The following is a 14,000-nucleotide window of genomic DNA, read 5'->3' on the forward strand; positions in this document are numbered from 1 at the left end:
GAAGCACAATCTGGGAGGACCCCACCCTCTCCCTGGCCACATCTGGAAGCCTCGTGGGGAAGCAACAGACAGTGAGTGGGTCTTGGGTGAGAATGGACTGTTCTGGCCAGCCTGGTCTGGCCTGTAGGACGTGCATGACACTGCACAAGATGAGTCCTTGTGAAAGGACCAGTTTAATAGGAGCCATATGCCCAAACTCTTTAAACCTTCTCTCACAGACAGCCTAAATGAAAATCAGGGTTTTTTGAAGTCTTCCTGACAGCTGGCCACAACATGCCTGGTAGTGGCTTGCACTATGCTTCTGTTACCTTGTTAATAAGAGGGTTTTAGAGGTAAGGTCAGATTTGTGAAGAATTGGTGACGCTGCAGATAAACAGTCAGTTGTGATGACAGATCATACTTGAAAAATATAGTTGTCATCGTATTTGAAAAGTCATGACAGTCAGGTGAAGTTCCCAGTGACTGGAAAACAGGGAACATCATGCCTATTTTTATAAATGGTAAAAAGGAGGACCCTGGGAACTACCAACCAGTTAGCCTGTCCTCTGTGTCCAGTAAGATCATAGAGCTGATCCTCCTGGAACTCTTTGGATGCACCCATCCAGCCAATTCCTTACCCATCTAATACTCCATCTATCAAACCCATACCTCTCCAGTTTAGAGACAGGGATGTTGTGTGTGACCATGTCAAAGGCCTTACAGAAGTCCACATAGATAACATCAGTTGCTCTTCCCCTATCTACCAATGCAGTCACTCCATTGTAGAAGGCCACTAGATGAGTCAGGTATGAATTGCCTTTTGTGAAGCCATGTTGGCTGTCTCTAATCACCTCCCTGTCATCCATATGCCTTAACATAAGTTCCAGTCAATAGCTCAGTGTCCAAGTGGGAATTGGTAACGAGTTGTGTCCCTCACGCGTCTGCACTGGGATCAATACTGTTCAATATCTTTATTAATGACATGAAAGTGGGATTGAGTGCACCCTCAGCAATTTTGCAGATGACAGCAAGCTGAGTGGTGCAGCTGATGTGCTTGAGGGAAGGGTTGCCGTCCAGGGGGACCTCAACAGGCTGGAGGAGTGGGCCCATGTGAACCTCATGATGTTCAACAAGGCCCAGTGCAAGGTTCTGCACCTGGGTTGGGGCAACCCCTGGTATCAATACAGGCTGGGGGATGAAGGGATTGAGAGCAGCCCTGCCCAGAAGGACTCGAAGTTGCTGGTGGGTGAAAAGCTGGACATGAGCTGGCAATGTGCACTCGCAGCCCAGAAGGCCAACCGTGTCCTGGGTGTGTCCCCAGCAGTGTGGCAGCAGGCTGAGGGAGGGGATTCTCTCCCTCTGCTCTGCTCTGGTGAGACGCCCTGGAGCACTATGTCCAGCTCTGGGGTCCCCGGCACAAAGAGGACATGGACCTGTTGGAGCAGGTCCAGAGGAGGCCACAGGAACGGTCCAAGGGCTGGAACCCCTCTGCTAGGAAGAAAGGCTGAGATTTGTGGTTGTTCAGCCTGGAGAAGAGAAGGCTCCAGGGAGACCTTATTGCAGCCTTTCAATATATAAGGAAAGATGGAGAGAGACTTTACCAGCGCCTGTAGCGACAGGACAAGGGGCAACAGTTTTAAATTGAAAGAGGGTAGGTATAGATTGGCCATAAGGAAGAAATGTTTTTCGATGAGGGTGGTGAGGCACTGGAGCAGGTTGCCAGAGAAGCTGTGGATCCTCTGTCCCTGGAAGTGTTCAAGGTCAAGTCTGAGCAACTTCATCTAGCGAAAGATGTCCCTGCCCATGGCAGAGGGGTTGGGCTAGATGATCTTCAAAGGTCTGTCCCAACCCAAACCTTCTGTGATTCATTTGATAAGATGAAACACTTCCTGGACGTGGTTGTGGGTGTCATCAGCCTCAGACATGTGCCCACGCAGAAGCTCCCTTCAGAGGAAAGCAGCTAATTACAGCTAGACAGAAAAAGCTGGGTGTGTGAGCCCAGGTCTCAGCCTGGATGCAGGGAAGGTACCATGGCTGGGATTACTCTGTCAATAAGAGAGAAATCTCATAGCCTACTGCCTAGTGCTGGGGGTTAATGTTTGGATGCAGGAGGACCTGGAGGCTGTGTAGGACTGAATGAGAAGCAGTTGCTTTCAGGGGATATGTTCCAGCTGCTTCTGATGCATGGCTTTCATTCCCTCTTGTACCACATTGTCAGAGTTCAGGAGAGGAGAGCTCGCATGTTTAGCCCTTCCCCTGCACCATGGCTAGCTTTTCAGTTCCCCAGCCTAGTTTTTTCCTAGCCTCTCCAGTTCCCAGCCCAGTTTTGACTCCTAGACGTGCTTCCCAGTTGCTGACAGTCCCTTTACCACAGCTTGGTGAACTACCACTTCCCACACGTACACTCATCATCCTGAGGGAGCAGCAGTGCCACAGCCACTGCAAGTGCTGGATCTGGTGGGAATGTGTGTTTTGTGCCTAGGAAGGCTTTCGGGCTTGCCGAAGGAAATGGATTTAGTAGCCGTGGAAGGGAGACAGGTGGATCCCAGATATCTTTGTCTTCTCTGATAGTACCTCTCAAAAGAGACAGATGTGTGCTTGGGGACCAGCTGGCACGAATGTGGTCTGTGCCCCAGACAGGCTGCTCATCTGCTTGGGAAGGAGTCTTGAGACCCCAAGCTTGGTCAGCCCTGCATGCAGTGCTCGACTAGTCCATGCTGCATTTTTCCGTGCAGTGGCCAAGATGCCTCCCATGTAGATCCAGACCTGTGGGTGAGCACCTAAAGCCTTCCCAGCCAGCATCACGTGTGGCTGAAAAGGAGCTGGAAGCTAGGGTGCTGGATAGCAGGATTCCCTCTGTCATGCCACCTGCTGAGAGGAAAACTCATGCTTGTGGCAGAGGGGAGAGTGGAGAAACCCTGTTCCTCCCTCCCCAGCCATTGTGGAGAGGCTGGTCCAAGAGCCCAGTGCTTTCCAGGACTGGTTTTCCCTGCAGTGAGTTTTCCGCTGTGCTTGCAGTGGCAGTGCTGAAGGCAGCAGGAGCAAGTGGGGCAAAGAGGGTCTGTCCCCCTCAGTAGTGAAACAGTGACAGATGGAGCAAGGCAGAACCACAGCCCCTACCTGGGCTGCACCAAGGGGATGCGGCACTGCCAGCACTGGGAGAATAGGCCTGCTGGACGTGGGGCAAGGGGACGGACGGGCTGACGGCAGCACAACCATGTCTTCTGCTCTTAACTCTTGACTCCCAACGATGCTTTGCTGCCTGCTCAGCTGTGATAGCAGCTGCTGGGCTTTCCATCCCCTCCTGCTCCAACAACTATGGCCCCAGCTGCTGTGTGGAGCAATTGGTGTGAATGCAGACTATCCAGTCCCCTGGAATGCAGGAAGAGTCTTTATGATTTGCTTGGGATGTGAACCACCGGTCTAAAGGGAAATTGTGGGTGGGGTAGGGTAACAGGGGGATGACAGGGACTGCCAGCCCAGCCTGCAGGCTCTCTTTAACACACTTAACTGCTCAAGAATTGAGCGTCAGCTGCCAAGTGCTCTGCCCAGGGTCCTGCAAAGCCCCAGCTACTCTTTTTTTATTTCAGGCCTAGCAAGAGACCTTGCTCTGCCTTTGGCAGGAGTGTGTGTGTAGCATCCCTGGGCCTGGCTCCTGTGGCACTGGCACCCCATCGGCCTGTGGGGCAGAGCCAGAGCCACCTTGCTCCTCTCAGAGCTGTGTGGAGGGCTGGGGCCTGCCTGAGGGCCAAGGAAGATGGTTCCCCCTTGGTCTCCATGCATTTCCTCAGGAGCTGGGACAGACCTCTAGCCAGGCAGGAGACTGAAAACTGTTGGAGTCCAGGGCAGGCAGCTGGGTGAGCCCTGCCAGCTCCTGCCAGCCTTGTTCCATATTCTTGGCCATCTGTTTTGTCCCTGTCCCCAGGAGGAGCTGGGGGTAGCAAGACAGGGCTCAGCAGCCATTTTTACTCTCTGTGCATATTGTGATGTGTTGGTGTTAGAAGTAGAGTAGGACGAGGTGGGTGGGAGGGAGGTGCAGAGGCTGTGGACGCCCTGGAGTGTCCATTCCCAAGCACAGGCCAATCCTAGGGAGTGGACATCCCCCCTGACCTGTCCAGGAGGGGAGCAGGAACAGCATTGCTCCAGAGCTGGAAAGGAGTGCGTCCAGGCTGGAGCAAGGACAAGGCAGCAGGGAGTGAGCGTGTGCCCTTCTGGTGCTGACCCATAAATCCTGAACCAGCAATCAGCCTGCAGAAGAAACTCATAGCAGAAGTGGTGGCAGGGTCTCCCTTTGATAGTTCCCCAAGTCTAGCTCGGAGGAGGGCAGCAGCCTCTATGAAGGGAGCAAGGGGCCAGTAGGGACCAGGGTCTGCGCTCAGGCTGGGATTGCTGTATCACTGTCTGGTCCATCAGGCGTAGAGGTGGCACCCCCACCCCTGGCTGCACCACTCCATCAGGCTGAAGTGTCAGTGGAAATATCCCTTTCTGCCTCCTTTTTGCAGGGAATCTGAAGCATGTTGTTTAGTGGAGAAGGTTTCCACAAGAGCATTTCCCATGGGGAAGATGGCGTGTTTGTGTGAGCAGCTGGTGAAATTTGTGGCTATGGAGGAAATTTGGAAGAAATTACTGTTGGTTGATTGATATTTTTCTCTTTAAAGAAGAAAAGCTGCTGCGCACCACGAGCACCGTTGCTCTCCCCATGCAGCAATGTGGGCCTTCCAGCCACAGCCTTCCAGTGCCAGCAGAGCCTCCCTTGCTCCTTTCTCTTTCCTTTTTTAACACCACAGAGTTTATTCTCACAACTGGTTTTAAATGTTTTTTTTAAGAGAGGGGCTGCTAAGAGTTGTGAACCCTCCCCAGCTGGAGCCCAGCACTGCGTTGCTTTCCTGGTAGGAGCATGGCCTCTGAGCTGCCCACCCGGGGAGTGGTGTGAAGGGCCAGCTGGGTCCTGGGGCACAGACTATGCTTTTTACCCACAGAAAGGCATAGCCATTATGTTTTTTACTGGGATTTTTTTTTTTTTTTAAATAAAGTATTTGAAATACTCCTTCAGCCCTTTCCTTTCTTTCTGCGCCCACCCTGCCTTGCCAGTGCTCTTTTCCACAGCGCTTCACACGTTCAGTGGAGGTCCAGCCAGCGCTGGAAGGCAAAAATCTGCAGTTGTGTTTGTGATGGTCCTTTCCAGCCCCATCATGTAAGACAGCACAGACCCCACCACCAGCGCAATGAGTGGGCTCCTGAAATCCTGTGCGGATGGGCCAGACCCTGGGGATGGCTCTCCAGAGCGTTGAGCAAGATGCAGGGCAGGGTGGCAGCTCCTGTCCCAGGAGATCTCAGATGAACCTCCAGGTGCTCTAGTGGCCCATGAGAGCTGCCACTCAGCATCTCGGCAAGGGGACAGGTACATAGGTATCTGGGGCAGGTCCCTCCTGGAGCCTCTGGCTGTGGAGCCTGGCCTCTGCTGCCCTTGTCCCCTCCTTCAGCTGGCCCACAGAGCTTTTATTTGTGCTGTTTCTTTATAAAGATGTCCAGTTGCTGTGGGAAAGTGTACTTCCTGTTGCTTTAAATAATTACACTGGAATAAATAGCAACACAAAGGGACTCTCAGCCTTGCCTGGCTTTGTTTTGATCTCTTGTTTTTCACTGCCAATGCAAACAACAGGAGATCCAGTGTGGAGTGAGTTGAGCTGGATGCAGCTCCCATGTCCCTCGGAGTGACTCCTGCTTCCCCCCATGTCCCGGGTGCTTGCTGCGGTGGGGTGAGACCAGCCTTGTGCAGAGACCACTGGCAGGAGGCTGGCGCTGCCACTGGCACAGCAAAGGCTCTCAGTGCCCAGAGGAGATGTCAGCCCTGCGGATCGTTCAGCCAGGAGAAAAGTGAGGAATGAGAGAGCAGAGAAGCTAGACAGCTGCCCCCTCCAACCCACCTCGGGGCCCACATGCTCTGTCCCCGCACCAGGCCCCGAAGGCCCTGCAAGCTGCAGGAGCTGGTTCAGGAATACAACTAGGAAAACAACAGGAAACCCCCCAAGTGTCAAACATTGCTGCACTAAATGGGGTTTAGGTGAGGTGCAGGGAGAGCTGCACTTGGGGATGGGACTGTAGAGATGTGGCACCCTAAACCAGGCAGGTTGCCCACCCACAGACAGCTGGGAAACTGAGGCACAGGGTAATGTACCCCCTCCACCATCTCCATCCACACCCCTGAATGCGGAGAAACAATTGGAGCTCAGCTCTGTGCAAAGCAAGAAGAGCACAAAAGGTGGGACAAAGGCTCAGGGGGTACCCCCAGTGCCCCCTCAACTGACCCCCTCACACCCAAATTCCCCTCCGGCTGGCTGAGGGCATCAGCCCATGTTACCCTGGCCAGCCCTGGCATGAACTGAACCCCTTCTTGCCCCCACCCTGGATAGATGTTACAAGTGTGTCCCAGCCTGGACGGGGGGTAGGGATTGGGGGTCTCAGCCTGGATGGGGGGGACATGGGGGTTCCCACCCAAGAGGTTAGGAGGCAGCTGGGAGAACATGGGGGGTTTGGAGGTGTGCAGGCTGGATGGGGAGGCATGGGAGGTACCAGCCTGGGTGGGGTGACATGGCAGGTCCCAGCCTGAACGGGGAGGGCACGGAAGGACGCAGCCTGCAAGAGGGAGGCACGGGGGTCCGGAGGGGCAGGCGGTGCCGGCGCCGCCCCTGGGGGCCGTCCCGCCCCGTCCCATCTCTCCCAGACCGCCCCGTCCGCCTGCAGGCCCCGCTCCGCTTCGGCTTCCCGCGCAGCCCGGCTGCACCGGGACCGCTATAAATCCGGCGGCGGCAGCGCCTGCCCAGGCCGGGCGGGCAGCGGAGCCGAGCGGGCAGCGGGGCGGCCCAGGTAAGCGCGGAGGGTAGCCGGGGCTCCGCTTCGCGCCGCCCCGCTCCAGCCTCCTCCCCGGCCGGTGACCCCACGGAACACCGCGCCCCGCTGAGCGCCGCCGTGTCCCCGCAGGCCCCGGAGGAAATGAGCTCTCTACGGTCCCCACCCCGGGGCATGAAGGACCGCGAGGTGGCGGCGACCCTGCTCTGCCCCTCCGGCACCGGGACTGGGGAGCCGCCGGCCGCCGCAGCGGGGCCTCCGCCGGCCCCCGCCTCCCCCTTGGCCCCGCAGGCGGGCCCCCACCTTCTGGCCAGCATGCACCCCCAGAAGCTCAACAGGCAGCACCGCGCCGCGGGGGAAGTCCGGCGCCTCCAGGAGCCCCGCTCGCCGCCCGGCTGGGCCCTGGGGACGCAGCCGCGGGTCGCAGGGAGCCGCCCCCCCGCGGCCGCCGCTCCCGGCATCATCGACTCGGACCCGGTGGACGAGGAGGTGCTCAGGGCGCTGGTGCTGGAGCTCGGCCTCGACAGGGCGGACGAGCTGCCCGAGCTCTGGCTCGGCCACCACGAGTTCGACTTCCCCGCGGACGTGCCGGCCGGCTGCTGAGGCGGGAGGGCGGCTGGGGCCGAGGACTCCCGCGTCACCCCACCGGGGACCCGCGTCCCCGCTGCCCGCAGGGGAGCGAGCGGCGGCGCTGCGGGAAGGCTGGGGGTGCAGGGAGCGCTCGGAGCCCGTCGGAGCGTGGGAAGGGGCCGCCCTCGGGGCGGGAGGAGGGGTGGGGCCGCGCTGCCCGCCTCCGACGCGGGGCCGCCTCGCTGGGCCAGGCAGGCAGAGGTCTCAAGCTGCTGTCGAATAAAATATAGAAGGACCCTTGTCCCCCCGGCTGAGCCCCTTTCCCTGTCCAGCTCAGCGCTAGGGCTGGCGGGGGGCAAGGGGACCCTGTGGGAAGCGGCCCGGAGTGGAAGGGGAGTCTGCGCCGCGCAGCTCCCGTGCTTCCTCCCATATTTACGATGGCGCCAGGGGTGCCACCTGCGCGGTGTGCCCATCGTGTCACCCCTGAGGATGGCACCTCCGTCCCGCCCGTGCCCTGCTGCGGTAACGATGCTGCGGAGACCGGCCGGGGGCCGCCCGGTGCGGAGCCACTCGACTCGGCTGCTTGGCGGGGCGCGGGGGGCTAGGGGTACCCCGGGGGGACGCTCCAGCCTCCCCGGGGAGACTCGCCGGGGACGGATGGCCCCCGAGCTGCCTTTGGGAGCAGGCGCTTAGGCCCGGAGTCGAGTTCGGGGGGCTGCGTTGGGTCCCAGCTCTAACCCGGGAGGGGCCGTGGGCGAGGGGAGAGCGGTGGCCCGGCACGCGTGTGTGGGGAAGGGGAGGGGAACGTGCCACCCCCGCCACCATTACACCCTCTCCCAAATCGCAGGGGCACAACGTGGGGGGCTGGCCCACGGCACTGGTGGGGCGGAGAGGGATCCGGTCAGCCTTCCCACCACCCCCCCTCACCGCGCCCCCCGGCACGGACACAGCCGCCCGCTACCGGGAGCGGGGTGCCCCCGTCGAGGCCGTTTGTAGCGCGGAGGGGACGGGACACCCCACCTCGCTGGTGAGGACTGCCCAGAGCTCCCCCTCAACTCCCATGGGCGGCACGTCAACAGAGCACCGCGGGGACCGCCCAGCCTGTCCCGAGTGGGGGGCACACGCACCCCGTCTGCCCTGGAACCGGGCGACAGTGGACCTCCGGGCCGGCAGGGGGAGCCCTGTGGCGCGGCCGCCACGCCGACGGATATCAGCGGCGGCCCGGAAGCGGCGGCCCTTTCCCGGCGGAGCGCAGCCATGGTGAGAGTGTGGCGCGGCCGCTCCCCGCCGCGATCCGCGGCCATCCGCCGCCGGCCGTGGGCTGCCGCCGCCTCCGCTGCGTCGAGGGACGTGGGAGGGAGCCTGTCGCCAGAGCCGGGGGGGTGGCGGGAGCCCGGGGGGGCCGGGGAGGAACGTCTGGGGGGGGCCGGGCCTGGCGGCGGCCCGTAACGCGTCTCGTCCCGTCCCGTAGGCCCGCGGCCCCAAGAAGCACCTGAAGCGCGTGGCTGCGCCCAAGCACTGGATGCTGGACAAGCTGACGGGCGTCTTCGTGAGTGCGGGATGGGGATGGGGATGGGGATGGGGATGGGGCCGGGGCGGGGGGTGGGGCCGCGCGCGGGCTGCCCGCGGCGGTTTTTCCCGCTCCCTGCGGGCCCAGGCGGCTTCACAGCCTGAGCAGAGGGGTGCTCACGTGTGCTGTTGGGGGGCGGTGGTGAGCTGGTGCAGGTGGGCAGTGCAGGGCAGAAGGGCGTGCTTTCGTGTTTGCCCCCTTGCAAGGGATATGGCAGTGGGATAGCTGGTTGCTCTCTTTTAACGTGCTTGTTGGTTTTTTCCTTTGATGGGCTAGGTCAGTAGATGGTTGTGCCGTGTGGGGGGCAGTGTTTTGTGAGGCTGGCAAGACGTGGGGGAAGGGTGCTGTGAATACCAGTAAAAGATATCTGTAGCCTATCACTGCCTGCTTAGCAGTTAGTCTCCACGCATCTGTCCTTGGGTACCGCTGCAAGAGCTGTCAGAGCGGTAGCATTCTTCCCCTGGGGACAGTTGGTGCTGCTGTTGTGCTTGAGGACCCAGCAGAAAGCTTCTGTTTGCAGGCACCTCGTCCGTCGACAGGCCCTCACAAGCTGAGGGAGTGCCTTCCGCTCATCATCTTCCTGCGGAACAGGCTGAAGTATGCCCTGACAGGAGATGAGGTCAAGAAGATCTGCATGCAGAGGTTCATCAAGATAGATGGCAAAGTCCGCACAGACATCACCTACCCTGCAGGCTTCATGGGTGAGCGGGGAGGGCAGCACTGGCAGGGGGATGTTTTGTGAGGCTGGCATGATTTGGGGGGAAGGATGCTTTCCTGGTGGAGTTGAAGAAAAGATAAGTATAAGCGGTTGTTACTTAGTTTGGAGTTGTGAGCTGCAATGGATACCAAAGCCAGATATCTGTCGCTTCTAACTGCCTGCTTGCACGTGCATAAATTGCTGTTCAGACTTCAGCCTTTGGCAGTTTTTGCTAATTTGCACTCTTATCACAGTAAAAGACGTGAGCCTGTGGTCAAGAGGAGATACTGACCTTGTCATTCATGCCTGAAGAGTTCTTGAGCAGTCCTTAGTTCTTTTTAAACATATGCTTCATGCTGAGTTACTGTGTTGGGTAACGTAGCTGATAAGAGCTGCTATTTTGTTTCCCTCTCTGAAATCAGATGTCATCAGCATCGAGAAGACAGGTGAGCATTTCCGCTTGGTGTACGATACAAAGGGCCGGTTTGCTGTTCACCGCATCACAGCTGAAGAGGCCAAGGTGAGGGCTTCAGCTTGGCGTGAGCGTGTGCCCAGTTTGTTTTGGTTGGGGTGGTGTTTCCTCTCTGGCATTTCCTAAACGGGAGCTGTTGGCTGTGTTCCCTGAGAGCTGAGTCCGTGCCACCCATGAGAAGATCAGGGCCTTCAGGGTTGGGGTATGAAGCAGGGGGCAATCTTTTGGTGACAGGAGAGCAACTTCCAGATGACTGCAGGTGCGTTGTCTGGTGCTTGAAATGACCGCTGTTGGCATGGCCTAGGTTACCTTCACAGGGAGCTTTGGCGTGGAGATGGTTCTGCTGTGGTGTGGTGAGCCTTAGCTTAGGGCTCTGCAGACTTAACAGTGGTCAGAAACATGGGACTACCTGTGATGCAGAACTCTTGAACTCCATCCTGGGTCTGTTACGGAAGTGTTTACATAACTGCCCTCTGGCCCTCTGTGTCAGAGAGCAGCTCCTGCACATGTTTTCTTAACCCGAGCATGCTGGTGTGCCTGAGCTGCGAGTCTGTGCCCTCCTTCATGTGTCCTTCCAAAAGGCAGGCTGTGCAGGCACACAGTCATGCTGAGGGGGGAGCTGGCTGTGCTGTAGCTGGCTGTGGTGTGCGTTTGGGGCCTACACACCGGCCCCCATGATACGCTTGTACTTCTGGCTATCACTGTGTTCACCTGTGAGTCTCAAAGTGGCTGTGAAGGAGTCAGCGGCTGAAAGGCAGGAGGGAAAACAGGGTGCCCTGGAGGAACGATACGGATCTCTCTTGGGTGCTGAAGAGAGGCGGCCTCTGCCTCTGCTGTGTGACCATGGGCTTCAGGGCAGAATGAGGAAACTGCCCTGGTGTAGGCTTTCCTGGTAAGATGTAGCCGTGGTGTTTGCAGGGAGGCAGAAGCCCAGGCAACTGTTCCCGAAGGGCAAGTGTTTTCCAGCGAGGCTGTAGCATAGCTGCATGGCAGCCCTATGAGAGGCATTGCTGGGGCAGTGAGCTGGGCAAGTCGCTGCTTGGGCTCCTGTTGCGAGGTGTTTTGCTTGGGGCCTGAGGCCTGCTGTGGCTGGCAGCTTTCTGGGGGACAGGAGTCCCCCCAGTCCATGGTGCTGCTCACTGGCTCAACTGAGCAATGCTGCGTTTTGTTGCAGTACAAGCTGTGCAAGGTGAGGAAGATCTTCGTGGGCACCAAAGGAATCCCTCATCTGGTCACCCATGATGCCCGCACCATCCGCTATCCGGACCCCCTCATCAAGGTGAATGATACAGTCCAGATTGACTTGGAGACGGGCAAGATCACAGATTTCATCAAGTTTGACACAGGTAGGTCTTGCATACCATGAGAAACACTGTACTTTTCCCCATTGAGGGGAGTAGTGTGGAAGTTAAACACAAATGCCAGACATCTTTGCTCTAAAAAAGTAGAGAGGCAGTGGTGGCAGCCTTGTGAAAGGAGTTGTTTCCTTGGGGCATGTCCACGTGGAGCTGGAGCAGGGATTCCTCCCCTGTGCTGGCAATGGGAGGCATTCAGTCTCGGGAGTTGGAGTGATTCCGAGAGCAAGCAGGCACCGGTTAGAAGTAGTGAGCTGGTGGAGAGGTTGCTTGAGCCTGGCTCTCATGGGGCTGTGAGTGGAAAGCTCTGGGCAGCTGCAGGGAGATTCCTGGCTCTTTGCTGTGGGAGAAGGTTTCAGCTGCAGAGCTATGAGTGGTGCCAGAGCAAGTGGTATGGGAACGCCTCCTTGGTGCTCCAGCTTCGGTGGTGGTGGGGAACGTGTGGTATGGGTGTTGGGGCCAGAGACCTGTTTGGCTCCTTGAGTTTCGCCGGGGTTCCTGTGGGACGTAGGTGTCTGCAGGTGCTCCGGTGGCCGCTCTGTGGGCCAGTGCAGATTGGTCCCTGCCCTTCTCCAGTGATGCTCCTCAAAGAGCCCAAGCAGAAGGGCTTCACCACAGCACCTGGTGCCAGCTCTTGCCCCACCTGTCTTCCTTCACCCCAGGTAACCTGTGCATGGTGACTGGCGGTGCCAACTTGGGCCGTATTGGGGTGATCACCAACCGGGAGAGACACCCTGGGTCATTCGACGTGGTTCACGTGAAGGACGCCAATGGCAATAGCTTTGCCACCAGGCTCTCCAACATCTTCGTTATTGGCAAAGTAAGCCTGCATGGACACAGGGCGGGTGGGTTCTCTCCCATTGTTGGGGTCTGCTGGCTGAGGCAAAGAGACATTGGTGTCTTCTGTAGGCAGCGGGCTTCCCACACGGTGAAGCTCCAGTGCTGGCACCAGTTCTGGCTCCACTTCCTGTGGTTCTGCCCACTCCAGGCTGACTGCTCTGGGAAGGGGAAGCATCTGTAAATTTGGGAATGGGGATGCTTTCAAGAAGCAGCTCTCTGTGGTTTTTTAAACCGTCTTTGAGAGTTGGGAGCTGAGCTGTGCTGGGGGCTCAGATCTTGAGGTGACCTGGGCAGCGGCTCTGCCTGCAAGTGCCCTCCCCCCTTCAGTGCCTCTGCTGTCTTGCCATCCCCAGTGGACTCTTTTGCCCAGGTTGGAAAGGGCTGGTGTTTCGGTTTTGGCTGAAGTGCATTCTTCACGGGTGTGACCGAAAGAAGCAGGTGTAGGCTTGTATGCCTTCGGCACCTTCCTAGGGGCTTCTGCTGGGCCAGTGCCATGGCTGTGTGTACGTGGCCCAGCAGGGGCAGGGGCTGGCTTCTGATGCTTTTCCCTGCTGAGAGGGAGAGTTCTGCCCCTCTCTGGGTTTCCTGATGTGAGGTGGCTTCTCCCTTGCTGCAGGGCAACAAGCCGTGGATCTCCCTGCCCCGTGGAAAGGGCATCCGCCTGACCATTGCTGAAGAGAGAGACAAGAGACTGGCGGCCAAGCAGAGCAGTGGGTGAACTCCAGCTCGGGCTGGCAGCGGTCCTTTCAGTATATGAATTAAAGCCTTTCCCAAATGGCTGTGTGAGTGGCTGGGGAGCATCCTGGGACTTGGGGGAGCCATGCCATGCCAGTGCGAAGCCATGCTTTGCTCTCTGGAAGGGGTTGCTGATCTGGTGAGAGTCCTGGCTACCTGAGCAACTGCCAGAGCCATCTTCTGGAAGGGCAAGGAGGAGATGCAGGAGAACCTGCAGGCTGCTCAGTCACCGGGAAGGCGTTGGCACAGGTGGTCCTGGACGTAGCTCCCAGGGACATGCTGGAGGAGCGGGCGACTGGGAAGAGCCAGATGGCCTCTCTGTGAGGCCAGTGGTGCCAGGCAGGCTTGGGGCCTTCTGGGATCGCCCCCGGCCGTGGAACTGAGCAGAAAGGGGGGTGGTGCTCTGTGTCCCGAGCCTGGCCGGTGGCTCCTTACTGCGGAGGTCACTCACAGGCAGCTCTTCTTTGGCGCCTTGCCTCTGGAAGTGGAGGGATCATGCTGACAGCCAGGACAGGGGAGGCCCCCATGCTGGGGGTGGCAGTGGCGCTGCTGGAGGCCAGGGAGCTCTTGGGACGGCCTTGGCCGGTGCACAGGAATGGGTTGATGGGGAGCCAAGGGACTCCAGCAAAGGCAAGTGCCTGGCACCTGCCCGGGGATGGGCTGACTCCGCAGGAGGTGGGGCTGGGGCCCAGTGGCCGGAGAGCAGCAGTGGCTGCGGGAAAGGCCCTGGAGGGCAAGGTGGGCAGCGTGCCCAGGCAGCACTCGCAAGGGGGTGGGCAGGGAAGGGCTTTCTCAGTGCTGCCGGGCCCAGGGGAGGCCGTGCACGGGCAGCGGGTGCGGGCTGGGGCTGCCCGGGTGCAGGCACACACGGGCACCTCGGAGCGAGGCCAGTGAGGCCCCAGCTGGGCGGGAGCTGCAGCGCCGGCGGCACGG

General features: G+C 58.9%; 3 protein-coding genes across 3 annotated transcripts in view; all 3 read left to right on the forward strand.

Moving 5' to 3' along the window:
* HDAC8 (histone deacetylase 8) overlaps positions 1-5,026 on the forward strand; it is a 39,363-nt gene extending 34,337 nt beyond the window's left edge. The window contains exon 11 of the mRNA XM_086469849.1: positions 4,482-5,026. Coding sequence (XP_086325975.1) covers positions 4,482-4,504 — 23 coding nt within the window. The 3' untranslated portion in view covers positions 4,505-5,026. The remainder of the gene's footprint in view (positions 1-4,481) is intronic.
* Positions 5,027-6,972: 1,946 nt separating this feature from the next.
* On the forward strand, positions 6,973-7,431 carry CITED1 (Cbp/p300 interacting transactivator with ED-rich tail 1). The gene has a single exon (XM_086469812.1). The coding sequence runs from the start codon at positions 6,973-6,975 to the stop codon at positions 7,429-7,431; it is 459 nt and encodes a 152-aa protein (XP_086325938.1).
* A 495-nt stretch (positions 7,432-7,926) lies between these two features.
* Positions 7,927-13,111, forward strand: RPS4X (ribosomal protein S4 X-linked). Its single transcript, XM_086470705.1, has 9 exons — positions 7,927-7,956; positions 8,246-8,425; positions 8,572-8,658; positions 8,870-8,947; positions 9,489-9,669; positions 10,088-10,185; positions 11,312-11,483; positions 12,155-12,312; positions 12,949-13,111. The coding sequence occupies exons 1-9, from the start codon at positions 7,927-7,929 to the stop codon at positions 13,048-13,050; spliced, it is 1,086 nt and encodes a 361-aa protein (XP_086326831.1). The 3' UTR covers positions 13,051-13,111.
* Positions 13,112-14,000: the final 889 nt, after the last annotated feature.

The sequence above is a fragment of the Leptosomus discolor genome, chromosome 9 (genome assembly GCF_034619465.1).
Source record: "Leptosomus discolor isolate bLepDis1 chromosome 9, bLepDis1.hap2, whole genome shotgun sequence".
Taxonomy (NCBI): domain Eukaryota; kingdom Metazoa; phylum Chordata; class Aves; order Leptosomiformes; family Leptosomidae; genus Leptosomus; species Leptosomus discolor.